The sequence below is a fragment of the Bombyx mandarina genome, chromosome 22 (genome assembly GCF_030267445.1).
Source record: "Bombyx mandarina strain Sakado chromosome 22, ASM3026744v2".
NCBI lineage: Eukaryota > Metazoa > Arthropoda > Insecta > Lepidoptera > Bombycidae > Bombyx > Bombyx mandarina.
The window spans coordinates 11,382,239-11,407,225 of NC_143228.1; the positions used below are offsets into that span (position 1 = coordinate 11,382,239).

Sequence of the window (24,987 nt, forward strand, 5' to 3'; positions counted from 1 at the left end):
ACTCACACACCACAACCCCGAATGGCAGGCGGCTTGACGCGTTAGTCGATGATCTCGCCTTCGATGTCGTCGCTCCGCTAACCCCGACTCACTACCCGCCAAATATCGCGCATCGCCCGGATATACTCGACATAGCGTTATTAAAAAACGTAACTCTGCGCTTTCACTCGATCGAAGTAGTTTCAGAGTTTGATTCAGACGACCGTCCCGTCGTTATGAAGCTCGGTCGCGCTCCCGATTCCGTTCCCGTCACGAGGACTGTGGTGGATTGGCATACGCTGGGCATCAGCCTGGCTGAATCTGTTCCACCATCGCTCCCGTTTAGCCCGGACTCTACCCCGTCTCCTCAGGATACCGCTGAAGCCATAGACATCTTAACGTCACACATCACCTCGACATTAGATGGGTCATCGAAGCAAGTTTTAGCGGAGGGCTTCCTTTACCGCTTCAAATTGCCCGATGATATTAGGGAACTCCTTAGAGCTAAGAACGCCTCGATAGGTATCCTAAAGAGGATAATCGTGTTCGAATGCGTGCCCTACAACGCGACGTAAAGTCTCGCATCGCCGAAGTCAGAGATGCCAGATGGTCTGATTTCTTAGAAGGACTCGCACCCTCCCAAATAGGATCATAGGATAGTATCATAGGAGGTGCGGCTCCTGGCCCAAAAAAAAAAATGATGCTAAGCCAAAAAATATAACATAATGGATTAACTTTTTTTTTTTTTTTTTTTTATTGCTTAGCTGTGTGGACGAGCTCACAGCCCACCTGATATTAAGTGGTTACTGGAGCCCATAGACATCTACAACGTAAATGCGCCACACACCTTGAGATATAGTTCTAAGGTCTCAGTATAGTCACAACGGCTGCCCCACCCTTCAAACCGAAACGCATTACTGCTTCACGGCAGAAATAGGCGGGGCGGTGGTACCTACCCGTGCGGACTCACAAGAGGTCCTACCACCAGTAATATTGTATTCAAATTCAACGATTAATTTCTTTTACATTTTATTTATTAGACTCATGCAATGGGGATCCGAACGCTGTTGCTGGATGTGGAGTAAATTGTAACAGACATTGTTCTAATATCGGCAAAGAAAGTCAAAGTTGTGCTGCTGTTTGCTACGAAGACGGCTGCGATTGTAAAGACGGATATTATTACGATGATAACATTAATAAATGTGTTTTACCCGAAGACTGCAGTAAGTTTGGATAATTTATTGAGTACAATTGTATTTTTGTGGTCAATTTCGGAAAAATTTAATTTATACCGACTGTTTATTTAATGAAGTTTTTTTAAGTACTTTCATTACAAAACAATGGAATGAATATTTTTTTAAGAAGAAGCCTTGTGATTACTGGTTTTGCATATAAATATTTACCAAAACTTTGACTCTCACAACAGTGGAGACTGGTCATATTTAGCATTGTTCGCTGTACGCAGAAAACAAGCAAATCAAAATTGAAAAAAAAGGAAAAATAGAGAAAATACAATAATTATATAAAAGCGTAAATAGAAATGGACATCGGCCATAAGATAACACGAAAAGAAAGACGAGCAGATTACGATGGGGAAAAGAAATAAATTCAAAACTAAGAAAATTATAGATGTCCTATCTTTTTTTTTTATTGCCTTTGTAGGCAGACGGTCATACGGCCCACCTGATGGTGAGTGGTTACCGTCGCCCATGGACTTCAGCAATGCCAGGGGCAGAGCCAAGCCGCTGCCTACCGCAAAATACTATCTTATTTAGTTTATACTAGTTCACAGAATAAATGAATTAGAAAGAAATGAAGTAGACCTCAATATTTAACCTCAACTATATACCTAACTATATAACTATAGCTCAATATTTAATAGTGTACATAAACATAATATATATGAAACTGAAGTGTATTATTATTTATATACACATCTGTTAATAACGAATGTATAGGATTTATATTAGTAGAAATTTGTGTAAGAAGTAAAGATTTATAAAAATAAATTTAAACTTATAAAATTTAAAGTGACCTTCTACATCTTCTAATACTTCTACATCTTCTGTTACTAGACTGACTAATTTTAAAACGAATAACTATAAATTTTCAGTATTGTATTTGTCGGAAATTTATTTCTGTATTATTTTCTGTAAAAGACAAAAAACGCAAATTCACAAATTTATTGGTAACCGATTTTTTATTGTAGAAACGTGATAAATATTACTTCATTTTTCTCTATACACCTTGTTTCTCGCTACACCCAGAAATACTAACAACGCAATACTAGAAATAAAAAAAATATTAATCTAATCACGTTCACAATTTATGTCACGAAACAAAACTAAAGATATAATGTTTTTTTTTCTTAGCTCCTACTTGTGGAAAAGATGAAGTCTACAATGATTGTATACAAGGGTACTGCCAACCTAAGAATTGTTCACAAATAGGGAAACCCGTTGCTTGCCCAAGAATAGATCCCAAAAAGTGCATCAAAGGGTGCTTGTGTAAAGAAAACTACGTCAGAGCTGATAATGGAACGTGTATACCAAAAACCGACTGTCGTGAGTACTTACAGTTATTAGTACATTAATTTCATAATTTATTTAGAACTGCTCATCCTCACTGTTTTTCTATTCCCCTATTCCTCTTGTATGTATGTTAGTATGACTGGTCTCCATTTAGACAGGCTTCAGATAGTACAGTCTTACTTTTTTTTTAAGCCAATTTCTATGTTATTGTCGGACACAGTTAGCCAACGTCGTAACGTAGATTAAAGATAGACCTATATAGTTACTTCAGTGAGATTAAATAATACGTCAAGACTTTATGACTCAGCTGTCTAATTATTATAATATTTTCAAACTAAAGAGTCAATTCAAAGCTTAGCAATTACAGCTGACACGCATGGATACCAAAATCCAAATTAAATCTTATATCTCAAAGTGGGTATTTTATGTTTTCTATGGAGTTTTGTGACTGCGGACATCGGGTGGATGCATAAACCCGTCTATAAATTTCGACTAATAAAATAAACGCCAATTTACCGCGAATTATCTTATTGAATCTCTTATTATGAATTATCAAGCATCCTGCGGTGGAGACAACAACGCTCGTTCCGGCTGCGGCGTGAACTGTAACAAACGGTGTAGCGATATCGGAAAAGAGCCAGGAGCATGTATTTTAATTTGCTATGACAATGCTTGCGATTGCAAAGACGGATTTTACCTAAACGAGAATACAGGAAAATGCGTAAAACCAAACCAGTGCCGTGAGTATTTTCGATGTAGATTGTAGTTTAGAAAATATACAATACTAGTAAACTAGAAAAAAAAACTTTAAAACTATTGACGCGCTTACATTTATAGTACTATGAACAAAACCTTCCATGGAGACCCAACCACAAGTGTACGTTACGTACGTACGTACGTAAGTTTCATCACAATTGGATCAACGGTTCGGGAATGCATAGAGGACAAACATTCATATTTATTTTAATACTAGCTGACCCGGCAGACTTCGTTGTGCCTCAATCGAGGAAAAACAAAATTGTTATTTTTATTTAATTGCGAGCAGTTTCATATTTATCTACCTTTTGAACCTTCTCTGGACCTATACAAATAATTTAATACCAAAATTAGCCAAATCGGACCAGCCGTTATCGAGTTTTAGCGAGACTAACGAACGAAGTTAAAAAAGTCGCACTAAGCACTGAGTTAGCTTATACGCGATCGAGAAGTTAAAAAATTCGCACTAAGCACACTGCATATTAAGGCACTGCTGGGCTATAAAACTTCAACACTAAAATTTTAGCACCATCATGCGGAAGAAATGAAGTATACAATAGCTGCGTCCAAGGACAATGTCGACCAAAGAGCTGCTCTCAGCTTGGAAAGCCGCTGTCTTGTCCTAGAATTGATCCTAAATACTGTAAAGGAGGCTGTCTCTGCGAAGACGGTTATGTAAAAGCTAAGAATGGTACTTGCATACCAGAGAAAGAATGTCGTAAGTAAATACTTAAAGTAAATACGCTTGGCTTAAAATATGAAAGTGAATTTGAAATGTCATTCAGCTTAAGACATAAAACCGCAATATCATCTGAATAATGACTAATGACTCTTACGGGTCTTACGAAACCTCACGGGTCAGTACCACCGCCCTGCCTATTTCTGCGGTGAAGCAGTAATGCGTTTCGGTTTGAAGAGTCAGACGGCCGGTGTACCGTAAAAACTGAGATTTAGAACTCATGTCTCAGGATGGATGGCGGCTTTTACGCCATTGATGTCTATAGGATCCGGTGACCACTGTGTGGGACAAGGTGGGCCAAGATCATCCATAGTGGCAATTAAAAAAGTTGTTTCGCCTCTGAATTAAGACGACATTGCAAAGTCATGTGGACAAACTGCCATAGCACTAGAACAATTTGAGTTATGAAGAGACATGAATGCGAATGATAGGGATGTTTTAATTGATTAAGGATCTTTGATATGGTCTGTGTACAGCTGGACAGACTTGTCATCTTATATTTAATGATGGTAAAGCGTATTGTGGGCTCGAAAGGAGCTATTTATCATCCTGTCTATTTCGGTCATGATTCAGTTATATGTTCCAGATTAAGGGAAGGAATTGGTTGGACAGCAGTTATATAATAAAATTGAGACTTCAACAATATCAGATGGGTGCGGTAATTACTTACAGTAGGTACACGTCGAGCTCGTCTAGCTAGTAGTGTAAAAATATAAGTTCGTCTTCATCAAATTTAGAAATGGTTTGGAACTAATCGGAGATATTTTATCAAACGTATTTTCTCTTTCTGACTGTAAATTGAATCATAATTATTCAACTTAAAATAGAATTTTATAACATAGCATTTAATAAAGGAGCAGTTTTTTTCATAAATAAAAAGCCTTACTTTTAAATTACAGCATCATGTGGCGGTGATCCGAATGCTGAAGCTGGTTGTGGGATAAATTGTAACAGGCGTTGTTCAGATGTTGGCAAGGACCCTGAAGTCTGCGAGGAAGATATATGTGCTATAAACGGTTGTGATTGTAAACAAGGATATTATTATGATTCGACTTCATCGAAATGTGTTCTACCAGATCGATGTCGTGAGTGAAATAAACTGTTATTAGTTTTTTTATTTTTTTTTGTTGCTTAGATGGGTGGACGAGCTCACAGCCCACCTGGTGTTAAGTTGTTACTGGAGCCCATAGACATCTACAACGTAAATGCGCCACTCACCTTAGAGATATAAGTTCTAGTCTCCAGTATAGTTACAACGGCTGCCCCACCCTTCAAACCGACACGCATTAGTGCTTCACCGCGCAGAAATAGGCAGGGCGGTGGTACCCACCCGCGCGGACTCACAAGAGGTCCTGCCGCCAGTTAATAACAAGGTGGTGATAACATGTGTAATTAGGTCTTATTGTGAGATACAGTACGGGTAGATAAAACTATCCTAACTTTTTCTAGAGTGAATCAGTCAAGCGTCCCAGTAAGAAGGGTTGGACAGCCACAAAAAACTTAGTTTCGACCTTATGTCGTGTATCGGCTCCTATAACAATAGTGGGAGGCAGTGGTTCGTTCATCTAGTTTAAACAATGTTCTTCTCTAGTATTCTTCTTCTTCTAGTATAAAAAAAAAGTTTAATTAGGGATAATACCTTTCCAAGGTAATTTAATTACGATCGAATCGATTCGACACTATGATATTTTCGACACATGTATTTATTATCCCTACAAAGTTCCTTTTAGAGTTGATCAATGATACTCGTACAAAAATAGCAAGAATAAAATCTTACGAGACTGGATCCCGATGATACATTGATGTGTTGAGCATAAATTATGATGTCATTGACGTAGTCATCAGCGTAGAGACATCCGCTACTGGACAACGGCCTCTCCAAAGGTTGGCCAAGGTTGGTCATACGCTGACCACCGGATTATCAGATCAGATTACCAGGTTATCGGTCCAACTTTTGGATAATATGTCCAACTGGAAAATAGTACACTAAAAAATTATAAGCAATAACTTTTTTTAAATTATTCAATCAATTTTAAGATTACATTGAATAAACGTGTATTTTGTTTGCAGCTACTACCAATTCATCGGGAAATGTCGACCAATCCTTGGAAAAACTCCGCAGAGGAAACAAGGCATTAGTTGGCCAGTTTCTTTGGGTAATATTACTTAATTTAATAAAAACTGTATTGTTTTTTTTATTTTTTTTTATTTTTTTTATGATTGAAAGTTTACTGGTGGCCCGAAGGCCTTTCCAGTTTCACCAGGACAGGTGGGCGAGCAAAGGCTCAGCCAAGACGGGTGGGATTTGCTAACAACTGCCCGAGCGCCTCCGAAGGAGACCTAACAACTCAAGAGCAATTGTTTCACGAATGAATCTACTACCGGATCGGAATCGCGACCCGCTGAGAAGATCCGGCGAGAAACTCAGCGGACTGATGCATGGGTTAGGTTGCACGTCGACCTCTTTGTCGAGTTCGACGAGTACGGTTACCGGGGTCCCTAAGCCTGCCCCTAGTATTAGAGCTGAAGGCATCTAATGCAAAGGTTATTGGATCTGATGGATCCGTAAGGACGTGTCTAGGGCGTCGACGGTGACTGGCTCCTGCATGATCAGGATTCGGGGAGTAGTCAGCGGCGGCAACGATAAGGCGATTATCATGACGCATAGCCTTATCGAAGTATCGTTCCGACGCTGACTTCATGTATTTCCGAATTGATTCGAGGCCCAGGTCGTCGTGTAGGTCAACGTTCCTCACGAACCACGGAGCCCCGACAGCTAACCTGCAAAAGCGGGATTGTAGGGATTGGAGGGTGTCTATGTGTGTGCGGGCCGCGTGAGCGAACACCACACTCGCGTAAGTCATGACGGGCCTTATGCAAGTTTTGTAAAGTGTCACCTTGTTCCGAAGGGACATTTTACTCCGCTTACAGATCATGGGGTAGAGTCTACCGAGAATAAACGCGGCACGGGCACGGACTGATTTTATATGCGGGCGGAATGTCATCGATGCATCCAGGGTAACGCCCAGGTACTTGACCTTCCTGGCCCAGGGTATGGGTTGTCTAAAGAGAGTAATCGGGGGTGTGAGATTCCTCCTCCTAATCCGGGAGGAAATCCGTGTGGAGCTTCCCCTCTGAAATAGCACCGCAGTACTTTTCGCTGGGTTGATGTCTATGCGCCATTTTCGGAACCACTGTCCTAGGGCTAGGGCTGCGCTCTGAAGCTTCTTCGCGATTAGGGACTTATTTCTACTAGAATAGTAAACAGTCGTGTCGTCGGCGAATAAAGCTAAATGGGTCGGCGGCGACCGGGGAATATCGTTGACGAATAAGCTAAATAGGAGGGGTGAGAGGACAGACCCTTGCGGGACTCCAGCTGTGAGAGATCGTGGGGAGGAGCGGGTTCCCTCGACTCGATATCGAAAAGAGCGGTTCGACAAGAAGTCCCGTATGATGAGCACGAGACTATCCGGCACGCCCATGTTGAATAGTTTGAAAATCAAACCATTGTGCCAGACTTTGTCGAACGCTTTTGCGACGTCGAAGAAGAGAGCTCCCGTGTATAACGGTTTTGGTCGATTAAGCCCCACAAGAATGTGCTCCGTGAGGCGGTGCACCTGTTGAACGCATGAGTGATTTGTACGGAATCCGAATTGTTCATCGATGAGAATGCCCTTGGATGAGACGAAGTCTCTGAGGCGTTTGTAGAGCAGACGCTCATACAGTTTGCCTAGAGACATGAGGAGGCTAATCGGGCGGTAGCTCGTCGGATGATTTTTTGGTTTACCGGGTTTATGTATGCCGATAACGTCCGCTTCTTTCCACACCGCGGGAAAGATACAGTTCGCCATAGCGGCATTGAAAATAGATGCCAACATCACGATGAGTTGGACGGGTAGAAGTTTAATAACGCGGTTAGATATACCGTCGGAACCGGGAGCCTTGCGAGGACGTAGGTCTTTGATCAAGTCTTTAACTTCTATTGGGGTGACGGGTGGTAACGCATCCGATGGTGGCAAGGAGGCTCTGCGTTCTACCTCACTGTCTACTAATTCTACATGAACAGGGTCCACGGATTGAGTGCTGGGCGTGCACTGGGTTTGCAATGTATCGGCCAGCAGCTCTGCTTTTTCGTCATCATCGAACGCCGCGAGTCGGCCTGAGGGGGGGGCATAGTTACTACCGTATCCGATTTGAGAGTACGAGCTAAGCGGTAGTAAGACCTTTGGGAGGGAGCGAGTCCTTCTAAGAAATCAGACCATCTGGCATCTCGGACTTCGGCGATGCGAGACTTTACGTCGCGTTGTAGGGTACGCATTCGAATACGATTTTCCGCGGTAGGATACCTGTCATAGGCGCGTATCGAGGCGTTCTTAGCTCTAAGGAGTTCCCTAATATCGTCGGACAATTTGAAGCGGTGAAGGAAGTCCTCCGCTACAACTTGTTTCGATGACCTATCTAATGTCGAGGTGATGTGTGACGTTAAGATGTCTATGGCTTCAGCGGTATCCTGAGGAGACGGGATAGAGTCCGGGTTAAACGGGAGCGATGGTGGATCAGATTCAGCCAGGCTGATGCCCAGCGTGTGCCAATCCACCACAGTCCTCGTGACGGGAACGGAATCGGGAGCGCGACCGAGCTTCATAACGACGGGACGGTGGTCTGAATCTAACTCTGAAACTACTTCGATCGAGTGTAAGCGCAGAGTTACGTTTTTTAATAACGCTATGTCGAGTATATCCGGGCGATGCGCGATATTTAGCGGGTAGTGAGTCGGGGTTAGCGGAGCGACGATATCGAAGGCGAGATCATCGACTAACGCGTCAAGCCGCCTGCCATTCGGGGTTGTGGTGTGTGAGTTCCACCTGATGTGTTTACAATTTAGGTCGCCCGCCAGAGTGACAGAGCTCCCCATACCGAGCAGCGCCTCGATATCACTGCTTAGAACGATCTTATCCGGTGGAAGATAAACGGACGCGATAACGATCGGCGCGTGTCCCGTCAGTGAGGTTCGGCACACTGATGCTTCGATATTAGCGAGCGCGGGAGGATCGAGCGGGACGCAATGCAGGGCTCTTCTATAGTAAATGACGGTACCACCACCACGGGCAGAGAGCCTGTCGTTCCTGACCATGTTATAGTTCGCGATTTTAGGGTCACGGCGCGCGGGCTTAAGTAGGGTCTCCTGCACTAAAAAGATATAAATTTGATGGTCACGCAAAAAGTCAGAAACCTGATCACGTTGATTTGCGAGACCGTAAGCGTTAAAAAATCCTATCGTTACGGATAGGGGCTTTATTCTACTTATATACGCCATTGATTACCGGCGGAGTGAGGGGAGGACGTACGTATTTAATGACGCGTATACGTCGGCGTATTCCTGCACAACGGCGATAAAGTGTTGTGCAGTGGAGCCAGCGCGAATGGCGTCGCCCAAAGCGTTAACGCGCTCAAAGTTGATCGACTGAAAGAAGTCGATCGCTAAAGCGAGATTTTCGGACGCGGTCGGAGGGCAAGTCGCGGGAGAGGGACGAGTCGCGGGGGCGGGACGAATCGCGGAGGAGGGAGTTGTAGCCGTGTTCGTGTACGGCAGCGGTTTTGCCCAGGCCGAGACACTGGGCACCGCCGCCGGAACGAACGCTGGCTTAGCCTGCGACGCAGAGGGTGCCGAGGCTTTGATGTCTGGGCCGGAAGCTCGGAGGCGGTTTTGGCGGGCGACGCGGCGATTTATTTTAGGGGCTCGGGGGCAACCACGGTAATTCGCGGGGTGACCCTGTGTTCGACACAGGACGCAGCTAGGCGGTTCCGTCGCGGTTTTTTGGTCGCGAGCGCAGAGGGCCGTGGCGTGATCGCCCAAACACTTAACACATCGGGGGTGCGCGTGACAGTTACGGGAAGAATGCCCGTACAATTGACAGTTATGGCACTGGCTAGGAATGCCTTTTTTATGGGGGGCTTCGATGGCGATACCGGAGAGCCTACAGACGGCCTGTGTGTTGAAGATTTTCTTACCCTCGGGGGTAGGCTGGAGGGTGACTAGAACCATATTATATGGCTCCCTACCGCGACCGGTGTGCATACGGTGCACAGAATTCACTGGAAAGCCCTGTTCTAACAGATCGGCCTTGACGAGCTCTACATCTAACTCTTTAGGGATTCCGCGTATTACAACGCGGAGTTCGCGCTCCTTCTGGAGCGTATAAGTATGGAAACTTATACGTTCCTTACGGAGGTAAGAAGAGAGGGCCCTATGGTCTTCGGGTGTTTGAACCTTAATTTGAATGCCATTCGCGAGGCTACGGGCATTCGTGAAATTTATATTTTTGGCCTTAAGGGCCAGGCAAACTCGATCCCAAGCTGCCTTCTCCTGAAGGATAATTGGGGGAGGGGTCTGGGTTTTATTTTGTGCCTCCGGACACGGCGACGGAGTGGCACGGGCTGGGGGCACAACGGGAGTCTGAGGGCGGGGGCGCGACGCGTTCACGGCTTTGCTAATTTTAGCGGCCGCGGGAGCTCGAGACTCCGCGGCACGCTTCTTACCCTTCTGTACCAGGGTGAATCCATCCGTCGATGAGGCGGGGGCGAGGTCGACCTCCATGTCCGAGTCAGAGTTGGAGCACGAGGAGGCGGGTGCAGGCGACCTACGAGCAAGTGTAGGTGTTTTAGAGGGCGCGACGGAGGCCGCGGATGATCGCTCAGCTGAAACGATGGTCACGGCAGACGACGCAGCAGCTTTTATCGCCAGTATAGGCGACACGGGAGCGGCAGGCACGACAGAGGCTGCGGTGCTCAATGCAGAAGCTCTGCACGCAGGTACAGGCGACGCAGGAGCAGCGAGCGCGGCGGAGTCCTCGAGAGGGCTCGCAGTGTGATTGGCCTTGAAGGCCAGAAACTCCGAGGCGAGCTGTGGGTGGCGAAGTCGGAGGAATTCCGCGAATACAGCGTCCATGATCGCTGAATACCCAGGTGGGGCGGCCCCGGGTCTTGAAAACACTCGCCTTGCGGCGAAGCCCCAGCTTCTCGGACCTGAGCGGTTCTATTGAAGACAGGTGGCAATGCGGCGCGATTACTACAGGACAAAGAAAAAGCACAACAAAACAGAAATTACAAAAAGAAACAAAACAAATAAATACTTGCAGGAAACCACTTTGTCGGCAAATGTTCCACGAACACAAAAATAACTAAAACAAAACAAATAAAAGCTTCCAGGAAACACACTTGGTCGCCAGATGTATCACGAACACAGGCCGCGCGAACAATGGCCGGGCTAACAAAAGCCGGGCGAACAAAGACCGGGCGATCGAGTGGACGATGAGCACGTCCGCACGTGACGGGTGCCTCTATCGGAATGAACTGTATTGTATGTAATGAAGCGGACTTTATAGTCAGGGAAGGAATCATAAACGTTACTACTGAAAAAATCATTTCTGGAAATCAGTCAAATTAGTTTAGCTAGTCACTCACGGTACCAAAGCACTGGTCCCGAAATTGAGCATAGAGTAAAGTTCATTCACATTTTCTAAACTATTATGTTAATCTACAGTGCATTTACACAAATATTTTTTAATGTCCTCAATGACAAACAGTGATTGGGGCCCATTGGGGGCATTGCTGATGGCACGAGTCACCATGACCACTGACAGAAAATCAGACTAGTTTTGAAAGAAAGAAAAAAAAACAGATAAAACCTCGCTTAAACCAAATAATATTTCTTTATTTAAATTCTTTAATTTTGCAGGCATTCTAAAAAGCTATTTATTTAAAATATTAATATCTACTATACTCTCATATAATGTAATTTTTATTACATTTGAAACATATTGAAAAGGTAAAAAATGTTGGTATATTCTCTTTAATATTCATATGTTTTTCTTTTAGGAATTATACAAAATGGATCCAGGACAAAGTTTCGTTACATCACCCGTATCTGTACTCATTCCTTACGGTCAACTAGCGCTATACGCCGTTAGAGAAACTTTAGATCAACTATTAAAGTTTATAAACCTCGACAATAAGGATCAGGTACAAAGTACATTTCATATTGTTCAAAACATTTTGCATTAATTTTTTTTGTTTTTCTACGAAGCTGATTAGTAGTTTTTACGGACGTCTTCTAAGTCAAGGGCCCTAATGCATGAATATCTTCACAATTTTTGTTGCAATTATAGAATATGTAGGTATTATTAGATAATTCACACCCTAGTATGAGCTCGTAAAGGCAGGTACTATCATTCTCAAACAACAACAGTTTGTGGCATCGGCAGAAGAACTTCCGCAAAATGGGAATACGATGACTCGATTACTTTTAATATATAAGTAATACCGAGAACTTGAAGCCTAATAATAATAACGTAATTTATCAATACCAAATATTTTTTTCGCAGATCAAGAAAGCTTTCCCCGCTTTGCTTAAGAATTATCGGTCTCAAACCTCAGTTCTTTTGACGGTGGCAGTTAAATGCTACGGCAACATAAATTATCCTTTTACGGACCAGTTTAAGAACGACGCTGTAACTTATTTTGACTCAGAAGGAGAAAATATTGATTTTAAATATGCGAAAGAAGCTGCAGACACAATAAACGGATGGGTAATTAAATTTAAATTTAAATTTTGTTATGGAAGTTATTGATTAATTATAAGATAGTGACAGTTGTCATGTTGATAGTTCTCATAAATAAAATATACATTATATCATAAATATAAATAATAAGCTGATTTTTTTTTATATTTACATTAAACACACTATTACTTAAAGAGTTCTTACCATGATTTTCACCATTAAGGAGTTTACGATATTTCGTTAATTAATATATTTTTTATAACACATTTCCAGGTCGCAAACAAAACCAATAACTTAATTCAAAATCTTGTCAGCGAAGATTTGTTCAGCGCTGACACTAGATTGGTTCTAGTTAACGCCATTTATTTCCTTGTGAGTTACTATTTTCTTAGATTTAATTTTTTTATTATTATTATCAAACCTCAAGTAGTGCGCTCTCACTGTAATTTGTATCATATGGAGAATGCCACGAGGAATTGTTTGATGTAATCCCAGTCCCTCGTTTACAAACCACGCATTGAAGACCAAAAAGAGAATACAGATTTACTAACAGGAGCTACGGCATACGTAACCGTATTGTATAAGTATAGCCACGTTTTCTGGGAAGAACTCCCATCATCTGCGTTTATAGTTCGCTATGAAGCCTGCCATCAACATTTAAAGTAATGACCACGACCTTCTGCTAAGAGTGATAAAGACAAAGAAGAAATAGCAAGTCTTACTTCAATTAAGATACTACTTATTTGCACTGAATAATTTTCAGTCAGTCACGACCAGGTAGACTTTAAGGGCTACGCCCATCAAGCCATAGTCGCTAACATTGTAGTCAATACATCTTTTACATCTCCTTTTTAATTAACTGCGTACAAACAATTTCAGGGGAATTGGCAATATCAGTTCAATCCTAATAACACTCGCGACAGAGACTTCTACATCACACCAAACAAAACTAAGTCCATAAAGACTATGTATCAAAAAAACAACTTTAATTATGGAGAAAACGAGATTCTCGATGCACAGGTATGAGTCAGCAACAACTTCTTTAAGTTGCTTTGTGAAAAATTTGCTCAAGGAATGTTGCTCAAAAAAAGAATTTGGAGATATAGTAAAAACAAAATTGGCAAAAAATCTAATTCACTCACGCATCGTTACGAAACAAGTCTAACGCAAGTTAACGCAGATTTGAGAACCTGTGCGAACTTGAAAGAAGAATAAGAAACTTAAAAATAAACTTAAAACTTTAACTTAAAGAAACTTAAAAAAAGCAATAAAAATAAAATAAAAACATTAATGACTTCTCTGGCAATATAAATTATTTATAGCTTTGTTAAACAGTTATACGTATACAGCCAAGTGGGGAAAAAAATTATAAATTAATGAATATACTTGTTTCATCTTAATAAAAATATGACTATCCCGTTTCAGATCTTAGAATTGTTCTACAAAGGCGGCAATTCTAGTTTAGTAATCTTGTTACCAAAGAAAAAAGATGGCCTTCTCCAGATGTTAGATAAATTACGAAATTCAGATGAATTATATAATAGCATTAAATCACTTAGGCAAGAGGAAGTCAATTGTTTCCTACCTAAGATGAAAATACAAACGAACATCGATATGGCAGACCTATCCCAGAAGGTTAGTTATTCTGATAATCTAACGAGTATTCGAAAACTTCGTTGTAAAAACTGTGAAAAGGGGAAGACTAATGTAAAAAGGAATATCAGTACTAGAATTTAATGCACTATATATAAGTATACGTGACATATCGACTCTCGGGATAAATATCACTAAATAAGAGTATTTCATGAGAATAATTTGAGTACTAGTATAAGAAACTAAGAGTTGTTACATACATCTAGTTGCAAATACTACCGCCCTGTACTATATAGACATTTTTCTTTTGTTTACTTCCTTTGTATCTTAATCACTCCTATAACAAATGCTTATAATTTGCTAATCCCGAGAACTTAAATAAGAACTGACGTCACCGAAACGCCAGAACTTGAAACTTAACAATTTGAATTTATGTTGGGCCGCTCCGATTGACTTGGACAAGGACATAGGCAAGAAGAAGAATATAAATATCGTCTCCCTGAAACTGAATTGATAATATCAAATTACAATTTTCATGAGTTTAATGTTAAACAACATTTTCAATGTCATAGTAATATCAACTTTGCCTCGAGGCCCTTTCAAAGTCGATCGAACCTGAAAAAAGTGCCTACTATCTTTGTGGTTTAAGATAACATAGCCTTTCATATCACGACTATTTATTTATATTATACTTTGAAAGCATTAGTTACTGTATACCATATTATGGTACCCCATAATGTTTATCACCGATACTAATTGCTACTTGTCATTATAGATGAACGTAACCAAAATGTTCGATCCACAATCAAATGATTTCGAAGGAATTTTATTAAATTCGGACCCCATATATGTTTCTGCTGCAATACAGAAAGCTAAAATCATAGTTGATGAAACTGGAACCGAGGCAGCGGTCGCAACTGGTAAGATTATTTTTATGTTTTCAATCGGCAATCAAAATAATAAAATCTAAATCTAATCTATATCTAAAATTAAATTATGATACTTTCAAAATTGACAAAGCTAAAAAATGTAACACTTTTCTATTTGGAGTTTTTTTTTTTTTAAAAGAATTCCGTAATACGAAAAAAATATGTCAATTGTAAGCTTAATCACGGCAATTTCAAAGACAAAAATCAAATATTAGATCTTAACCTATGAAATTTCCGTAAATTATACAGAAAGTTACGTTCTTTTTTCTAATAATTAAAATATGCACCGATGATATTGATATATCTGCTAGCGCACTGTCATTTTTCAATAGCCCTCCTGAAAAAGTCCGGTATACCGGAGCTTACAAACTGTTCAGAGGCATTTTGTAGTATTTCAGTTTTTAGTTTCCCAGTACTTTAAAACGCAGGTAAAGACCTAACATTAAATACTGTAAACTACAATATTTACCATGGTTTGAGTCAAGTTCCTTTGTTCTTATTCAATCGTGATATTCAAGAGTTGTGAATTTACCATAATATTCATATATGTTATATAGATATTAATATTATATAGTTTATAGATAAAATAGTATAATAGACAAAACGTTGTGGTACCAACTTGTGCGAACTTACAATAGGCTTTGCATCATAGTATATTTTAAGAGTTCCCTTGAGTTTTAAAAATAATTTATAATAATTAGAAGAGCATTTTACGTAATCACGGACGACAGTCGTCACACTGTTGAGATTTTTCGTAACAGCAGAAATTAAAATGTACTTAACATGTCAACGAAATGAAGTCGCGTAATAAAAAATAAATTTACAGCCGTCGTACTCACTAAAAGAAGTAGAACAGATATGTATTATTTTGAAGCAGATCATCCGTTTGTATACGCAATCAAAGTTCAAGATGACATTATATTTAGTGGGGTTTTTGTCGGATAAGTTGAACAAATATTATTAATGTAAAGTTAAATGTTTGTAATTGTGAAGCTTTTGTAATAATAATCATAATAAGAGAATTATACTGTTTCGAATAAAAAATGTTTTATAAAATAAATATTTGAATCGCACTATTTTTTTATGATTGTCAAAAAAGTTTTATAAATTATCTAGTACACTTAAATTAGTTATACTTCTGTACTTATTTAGAAATGCATTTGATCCTGTATTTGTTCAACAAGATATTTTGAATTCAGATTTACAAAATTGTTTAATAGCGTAAAGTTAAGTTTCGCAAATTCACAAACTTCTAGTGGCCCACTAACTGTATTGAACTAAAGCCCTAAGTAATATTTCATTAAAATCCGTTCATTAATATCCAGTTTCTGTTCGAATCAAACCGCAAATGTTATTTCCAGCTGTTACCGTAACCTCGGATTCGATTGTCGAGGAATCTTTGCTCAAACTATTCATAGCGGATCGTCCTTTCGCATTTTCTGTTCTACTTTACGAAACACCAACTTTCAGTGGAGTTTCTCAGGGAATTTAAGCCGAAACACATAAAATTAAGGAAATAACAATAATAATATTAATAATAATAATTATAATTTATTTATTTCTCTCTTATAGTACAAATACAAATGGAAATTACCCTTATAATTTATTTTGTAAGGCTTTGAAAGAGCTGAAGACTGTACTAGGTTCAAAGACCTGTATTACTGATATCCAGACTCCCTCCTCCTTAAGATAGATTAGGTTAGGTTAAGTCGTGAACAGATGCGGCCGACTAGTGTTGAGAGGGAGAGCGTGAGATAACACGGGCTTCTCTCGTTTATTGCGCTATCTTTCGGTATCTGCATGCTTTTAGTTCGCAGTTCCTAAGTTCTATTTTATTTCTAGTTTTTTTGTGGTTAATACACTTTTCCCATATGCGCATTGGCGGTCCGCTTGAAATGCACTAGAAAAGATCGTGGGGCTAAGTTTTTACCACTAGTCGATTGAATTACTTTCAGCTGTCATCGCAACATTATCTTCTGGACAAGCCAGCCAAGAAGTTTTGCCCAAATTATTTATAGCAGACCATCCATACGTATTCTTCGTTTTGATTAACGATGAACCAATTTTCAGTGGATTGTTCATAGGTTCCTAAGGTGAAAGCAAATTGTGAAATCGAAGGGTGTAACTAATCAAATTGCGATATTAATTTTAGTAAATTAATTTATTCTTTTAAAATCCATCAACGTAAGGTTTTTTTGAAAACGCACCGTGTGGCTCCTAAGTGGGTTTTGATTATTCATAAGAAGGAATTAAAAAAAAAAGGCGTTATAATGTATGAGATCTCAATATTTTCGTGGTTTTGTAATTATATGTCCATTTGCTAACAAAGATCTGCCCAGATGATTATTTTTTTAATATATATTATTATTAGAATACCTATCATTTTTATAAAGCATGTTGATATCATTGGCAAAACTAATGTTAAAATCATTAAATAAAGACCAAATGAATAAATAAAGTGAAGTGAAAAACAAAATTTCAGTGTACAAAATATTTTAAAAAAATTACATAATAACTGCTTTTGTATAATCATTTGCTGAGGCCGACCAGGTACACTGGCCTACCTCTATATTCCGCTCTTCTCCTCTCATTCTATTTTTATAGATGAGATAGTAACTATTACATTAGAAATAAGACCTTGATCTAATATTGTCGTATGCGCTGGTATGCTATGCGTTTGAATATGAAAGCCAACATCAAAAAGGCAGTGAATTTTCATACTTAAATATACGACAGTAATAATAATAATGGGTCTTAAAATACTTAGTACTTACAGCAGTGGTCGGTACCACGTTAAGTCTACCCATAACCGAAGTAGAACCATTAGTCTTCAATGCAGACCATCCCTTTGTGTTTATTATTAAAATTGGAACAGACATAATATTCGGTGGAATATTCGCTGTTTAAGGTGATTTTTAGGAAATTTTGTACCCTCTTCATTGTTTGCTCCTTTAATTCTTGCTCTTTCTAGATTTTACAAAAAATGGCTTAATACTTTTTTATTTCCATTGTACTCTTCTATTAATACAATATTTCTATAGAATAAAATGGACTTCGCAAAACAATTTTCTTCTTTCGTGTAATAGGATGTATAATAGATTTATGCAATAGACAGGATGTTGAGAATATCGAAATTTATCTACCTATATTTTTCTCAAAACAACTATTTTATGAAATTTGTTAGTTTTTATTAATTGCCATATACGTTATAGTATCCTTTAGCCTTTCAAAATGAGTTCAAAATTTTATCAGATTTATGGATCGAGAATCGTATTTGTTACAGCTCTTCACTATTTTCGATTGCGCATCGTGTGATACGCAAACTATTCTTTTTAAATACTTTTAAATTACTCATAATATGCACACGTTCGGAAATTAGGTAAAAGAGTTTTAATTGAAACATTCTCAAGATCTTTGGAAAGTTGACGCAGCGAATTAATCCATTTTTCGGTATTTATTTCTAAATTTCCAGCTGTTGTCGGTGCTAGAGCGACATCCGCAATTATTCCGGAGAACGAATATTACTTCATAGCCGACAGAAGCTATGTTTTTTGTGTGTTACTCGAAAGGGATCCATTGTTTTGTGGTGTCTTTAATGGAAATTAAGGTGACCTTCTTGCGCAGCAGTTCATGTTTTGGCTTTATTAACATTTATAGCGTGTGTTTGTATTGTGCATAACACATATGCTTAAAATAGCATATAGTTATGTTACTTTACTTATTACTAAGCATTTTGGGATCAGTTCTCTGGATTTCTTCAATATATGTAACTAACAAAATTTTAAATTTAAAACGTAATGATACCTTAAAGATTTACTAAATACTAAAGTATAATTTAAATTATTTACAGGTCCATCATTGCAGCATATTTTTTCTTTGAGCTAATAAAATGTATTAGATGAAAAATTTTATTACTGAATCAATTTTAAATAAATTATAATATTTTTATGTGGTGTTATATAACAATTAAAACTATTTGTTTCCATATTTTTGTTTTATTTACATCACTCTCCATAGATATTATACCTATTAAAAAAAATAGAACTCGAAGAAAAACAATATTTAAATTTTACACACAAGGACATATGGTTACAAGAATATTTTACTGAATTTCACTTTGGTTTAAAGGGTGGGATACTTTACGATAGGCAGCGGTTTGACATTGCTGATATCCATGAGTGATGGTGACCACTCACCATCAGCTGGGCCGTATGCTCGTCTGTCTACAAGGGCAATAAAAAAACCTATTCGAGATTTCGGCCCTATATAATACTAAAATTTAACTCGCCACAGATTCGTTACGGCTAGAGAGAAAAGATACAGCGAGCTAGGCCATTTCTCTTATACACAGCATTCCCTATTACAAGAGAAATTTGATTTAAGGATGAAAAATGAAGAAAACCACAATACTACACACTGCAAAAGAAGTTTCACTTCTTTCACGTTCACCAAGCTGCACGCGCACCTTTTTTTTGTAACTTTCAGTTTGGTCTATTGAGCATAGATAAGACGGCAGTATCCACTAGTACCGAGTGACATTATGGACTTATGAGCTTCGAAGGTTAGATATCCCGTAGTTCCATGTTCCGAAAATATTATCCTTCTATAATGAACAGTAGCAAATGTAATTCAAAGATTACGATTAAAATCCTATGTTATATGGTAAAAATTCGAATTGTAGGATTTCTATACAATTTTAATCAACAACTAACTCTTAGAGTTTACGTTTGGTTATCTGTCAGTAAACCGTCGATAATAGAGTTACAATGTCCTTAAAGTACAAATTATAGTCCATCATGACAGGTCTCCTAAGGGAACGGCTTCCAATCAATAGGTATTAACCGAATACCCGGTTAACACCTATAAGCTATATTATATTGCTATATTAAGCTTGCATACTGCAAGTACTGAATAACCTGAACATTGAAGAAGGAAAAAAGAAGAAGAGAAGAATGAAGAAGGAAAAGATGAAGAGGAATGAAGAGACAGTCCCACCCATCACAATCTCAACTCAAGCCTGCTAGTTATCAACCCGCAGCTCATCACCCCTGTCTCGATAGACAGGGAGTCACAAGCCCGGGTTTCCCCGCAGCCCGTCCCACGCCCTCGCAAGGGGACGCGATGACCAGTACCCGAACATATCGATCGTCGATGTACCGAGCAATTTCACCCGTTCGGTCGAAGATCTTGCCTTTGCCGTTAGCCTCCCAAAACTTCAGAAAACACTACAGTCCTGCCACCGGAAATACTTTTAAAGGTAATTGGAAAAAATACCGTAAAGGTTTTTTTATATTATATCTTTTAAAGCAAACTACGCAAGAAATACTTTAATTTATTGAAGTAGAATTTAAATTTAAATTATAATTTGCACAATCACTGGTGGTAGGACCTCTTGTGAGTCCGCACGGGTAGGTACCACCGCCCTGCCTATTTCTGCCGTGAAGCAGTAATGCGTTTCGGTTTGAAGGGTGGGGTAGCCGTTGTAACTATACTGAGACCTTAGAACTTATATCTCAAGATGGGTGGCGCATTTACGTTGTAGATGTCTATGGGCTCCAGTAACCACTTAACACCAGGTGGGCTGTGAGCTCGTCCACACATCTAAGCAATAAAAAAAAAAAAAAAAAATTGAAACCTGGAAATCAGCTCGTCTGTTCGCTTTTATTGTCCTATGTTCAGCGTTTTGGAGTTTTCGTGGCCTAAAGAATAATACGTCTGGTATCTTTGTATCAAGCGATGCAACTATGCCAAAGTTCAAATCCCGCAGGAAGGTGTCAAATCTTCTAAGGAAATACGAACGTTCTACGACGAATTAATACTTAGTATCGTATGATAAAATAAATTCAAGATCTGCGTAATAATGAATAAATAGTTGTACTATAGTAGTACCTTTTCGTGTGAGCTCAAAAAAATTACTATTTCTGCAATCATACATTCCAGATTAAAGGAAACGTCGCATAGCTTTTATACAATAAAATTAAGGCATCCACTTGAAATATCCCATTGTGAGCTGTGAGTTCGTTCACCTAAGTATAATATCTAACGCATATGACCCACTTCATAATTTTTTGTGATCAACATTTGTCTTAATTATATTGTTCACATCACCAATGGTATCTATACGGTGTCATTAAAATATAACATTAATAGTCTATACAAAATCGCAAATAATTATGATACATACTATATTAAACCTCCAATAAGGTAATGACAGGTAATATAATAAATCTTTATTGTCGGAGGACTGCCTAACAACCTCGTCCACGGCCATCTTTTTGGAACGAAGTTCCTTAAGGAACGATGCAGAGGGGTACCCTAACCGGGAAAAAATGTCCGTAACGTAAGATTTTTATTATTTTTGTATAGTCTTAGTATGATGGCTATACAGTATCTAATGTTCAGTCTACTTGATGACGGTTATTATTATTATTCGTATAAATAGCTGTTTCTTTGTATATTATTATTATTATATATTTTTTATAAATCATTGTGAATAAAATAAAGTTGATAACTTTGTAAAGTAGTTTCTTTTATTTTTATCAACAAAAAAATCATAGTAAAAAAGGTATATCCGAATAATTATTTTCTTTATACCTCGAATAGAACTTAAAATTAATATTTTTTATAATAAGGAACTTCGTTCCTATCCGGTGTCCCACAACACCACACATCTTTTTAACATTGCTACGGTAACTTTCCCTCACACCAGAAATCCCAGTATTCATCCACAGTATGTTTCCGGTGATCATCTTAGCACGTACTCGGAAATAAAGTTCACTCCATTACTTTTCCTGAGGGCTGACAATGACAAGTCTGTCTTCAAACAAGATGCTATTAAAACCACTTAACGTTAAGCTCGTCAGCCTACCGAGGGCAATTTCGTTTTATCGAAGCCTAGTTCTAAATAATAATACCAAACTTTAACGAATAAGAAATCCGGCTTCGATACATTAAAATTAGCATATTATCAATGTCACCGAAGTCGAATCAATTTTAAGGATTACTCAAAAACTACTGGTTAGACCATAATATTTTTTTTATGGGATCGCATTAGGAGCACAGCACAAGTTTTGGAATAAAAAAAAAGATATCTAGAAAAAAAATCTGAAAAAACATATAAAAGTTGAATCACGAAACCCTTTTATTTTTTTGTGTCGGTTAAACGAAAACCAGAATCACTCCTGATTTAATGTAAACAAAGGGCCATACATCACACGGAAAGAGCGGTTCTCCCGAGACTTCTAAATTGATGATTTAATTAAGCAGCTACCCACAAAGTTGTCTATTGGGCGGCTAAGGCTCGCGATCATACGAGATTGTTGTCCGCTACATCGGAATTTGCAATTAAGAAACAACGTCTCAGAACAAAATCAGTTCATGAAGTCTCCTAAAGTATTTTATCTAGTTTGATATTTAAACCCAAAAGATCCGATTGATGTGGTTTAAACATTGTTTAACTATTTGATGACCTCGATAAACTTATGGTCGGTGGTGCTACTACTGTACTTACTGTACAGGCTCGTTTTTATCGATTCGATTACCGGAAATCAGCTTGCTTTGAGAGTGTACGGTTCCTTCCCGTGATATTACAAAGAGAAGCTAAAGTGAGGGCCTTTGAATATGGAATATTTTGTAAGCGTGATGACGTAGATTGTAATTTTGGTTTCGGGAAATTCAATGTTAAATGTCCCATATTTATGCGGAGAGGAACCAAGTTCCATTTTGTTTGTGGTTTGTTATATTATTATTATGTTCTCTGTATTTGCGTTAAGTGGTTACTGGAGCCCATAGACATCTATAACGTAAATGCGCCACCTAACTTGAGATATAAGTTCTAAGTTCTCAGTATAGTTACAACGGCTGCCCCACCCTTCAAACCGAAATGCATAACTGCTTCACGGCAGAAATAAACAGAACAGTGGTAACTACCAGTGCGGACTCACAAGAGCTCGTACCACCAGTAATTACGCAATTTATAATTTTGGATGTTTGATTTTAATCACACTATGTTATTCCTTCACCGTGGAAGTCAACCGTGAACATTTTTTAAGTACGTATTTTATTGGAAAAATTGGTACCCGCCTGCGGGATTCGAACACCGGTGCATCGGAAGATACAAATGCACCAGACGTCTTATCCTTTAGGCCACAACGACTTCTAACTTAGGCCAAGACGACTTCTGTTCTGTTTCTGACGTCAGAGGACACCTGCGCGTTCGGAAATTCCAATCACGCCCGATGACGCCCAAACGCGACCCTACTGGTGGTAGGACCTCTTGTGAGTCTGCGCGGGTAGGTATCACCACCACCCCGCCTATTTCTGCCGTGAAGCAGTAATGCGTTTTGGTTTGAAGGGTGGGGCAGCCGTTGTAACTATACTGAGACTTTAGAACTTATATCTCAAGGTGAGTGGCGCATTTACGTCGTAGATGTCTATAGGCTCCAGTAACCACTTAACACCAGGTGGTCTGTGAGCTCGCCCACCCATCTAAGCAGTAAAAAAAACCCTATATGTTAATGTTGCACGCTACATGTTCAAGTTAGAACAATTTTTCAATGAAGGGAAATCTTTTGTATTCTACAATTAATCTGTTATATTCACGTAGTGTATGTAATGTGTTTAAATAGAACGTACTATAATATAATAGATAATATAATATAATCAATAACACTTTAGTTTAATTATTATGTGCTGTGTAACATAGCATAGCATAGTCATTGACTATATAAAGTAGGCAGCGTGAAATCTGATCCTTCAAACACGGTGAAGACTGAAATACTTTCAGAGGAAAAATCAATTAATGTTTTAATTATTAACGTATTGAAATTTAATAGTTTGTACAGGTAAATTGGAATGGTCGAGAAGTGAACTTTGTAAATTAACTTCGAGAAACCTCAGAATTTTCTAGAAAATTTCGATTGCTGTCGATTGTAATGACTGCAGCAAATCTTCGAGGGAAGGCCGGCGTTCGTCGTTCATTATGAAACTTGACTTGGCCGCAAACTAATTAAGCGGACAACCAATTTTTGCTTTAGATCAACTAAAAGTTTTATTTTCCAAACATTTAGAAGACTTGAGGAGACTCAACATTTGAATAATTAAGCCATAAAAGTGCCTTGCTGTTAAAATAGCGTCTAAATGAGTAGCAAGATAACATAGTAGCTGGTATTTTAAATATTGGAAAGGAAAAGTATAAATTTCGGTAATTTGTTTCAGGCACGTCTGCACCTAAAGCTTATGATGACGTGACTCAATTTACGAATATGTATCATTTGTTTGTTTTTTGATATATTTGATACATATTGTTATGCCATAATATCAGTAAAATTAGAGTTAATTTGAGAAGGAAAACATAAGGGGTTAGCAAGGATAAAATAATTGAAGCAAGTATACTTACTGCCACTACTGATAAATTAAGATTTGGAATGCGCTTACTTCAGCTACAAGTGGCCGCAGTCAAATACTGATAATATCTCCTCTCTTGATAAAAAGCCAGACCAAATATTATTATCTTTGTACGTTCATCTAACTATCATATACACGTTTATAAAAATATATAATAGTTTTAATCAATATAAGATTTTTCTAAAACATATTACCAATTCCATAAATGCCTTTGATTTCGACCTAACATTTCAGAGATGATCACGTTATTCTCAGAATTATTTTTTTCTACTTACCATCCAGCTTTGAAATGAACTGCTCTCCAGGATGTTTCCTGAGAGCTGTGTCACGTCTTTCTTTAACCGAGGTTTGCGGAGTACTCAGAGTGGTAGACATGTTTGGTCATTCTCTTGGCATTGCGACATTGAAGACCGACTATACGCACTCACTCCGGAGTGGGCCGTTTGCTCGTCTACCTACAAGAGCAATAAAAAACCCACAACCAATCATTTAAA

At 38.7% G+C, this 24,987-nt stretch overlaps 1 protein-coding gene across 37 annotated transcripts in view; it reads left to right on the plus strand.

The window, feature by feature from the left end:
- LOC114252100 (zonadhesin) overlaps positions 1 to 19,073 on the plus strand; it is a 160,670-nt gene extending 141,597 nt beyond the window's left edge. For 35 of the 37 annotated variants that reach the window (XM_089736897.1, XM_089736904.1, XM_089736933.1 and 32 more), the window contains 14 exons: positions 1,020 to 1,202; positions 2,352 to 2,543; positions 3,068 to 3,250; positions 3,793 to 3,984; positions 4,905 to 5,090; positions 6,076 to 6,161; positions 11,884 to 12,027; positions 12,390 to 12,593; positions 12,840 to 12,938; positions 13,446 to 13,586; positions 13,992 to 14,201; positions 14,935 to 15,079; positions 18,561 to 18,695; positions 18,939 to 19,073. In XM_089736897.1, coding sequence (XP_089593023.1) covers positions 1,020 to 1,202; positions 2,352 to 2,543; positions 3,068 to 3,250; positions 3,793 to 3,984; positions 4,905 to 5,090; positions 6,076 to 6,161; positions 11,884 to 12,027; positions 12,390 to 12,593; positions 12,840 to 12,938; positions 13,446 to 13,586; positions 13,992 to 14,201; positions 14,935 to 15,079; positions 18,561 to 18,694 — 2,099 coding nt within the window. In that variant the 3' untranslated portion in view covers position 18,695; positions 18,939 to 19,073. Of the gene's footprint in view, positions 1 to 1,019; positions 1,203 to 2,351; positions 2,544 to 3,067; positions 3,251 to 3,792; positions 3,985 to 4,904; positions 5,091 to 6,075; positions 6,162 to 11,883; positions 12,028 to 12,389; positions 12,594 to 12,839; positions 12,939 to 13,445; positions 13,587 to 13,991; positions 14,202 to 14,934; positions 15,080 to 15,914; positions 16,162 to 18,560; positions 18,696 to 18,938 lie in introns of those variants that run through there. The other 2 variants (XM_089736900.1, XM_089736912.1) reach the window with 2 other exon arrangements.
- The last annotated feature ends 5,914 nt before the right edge of the window (positions 19,074 to 24,987 follow it).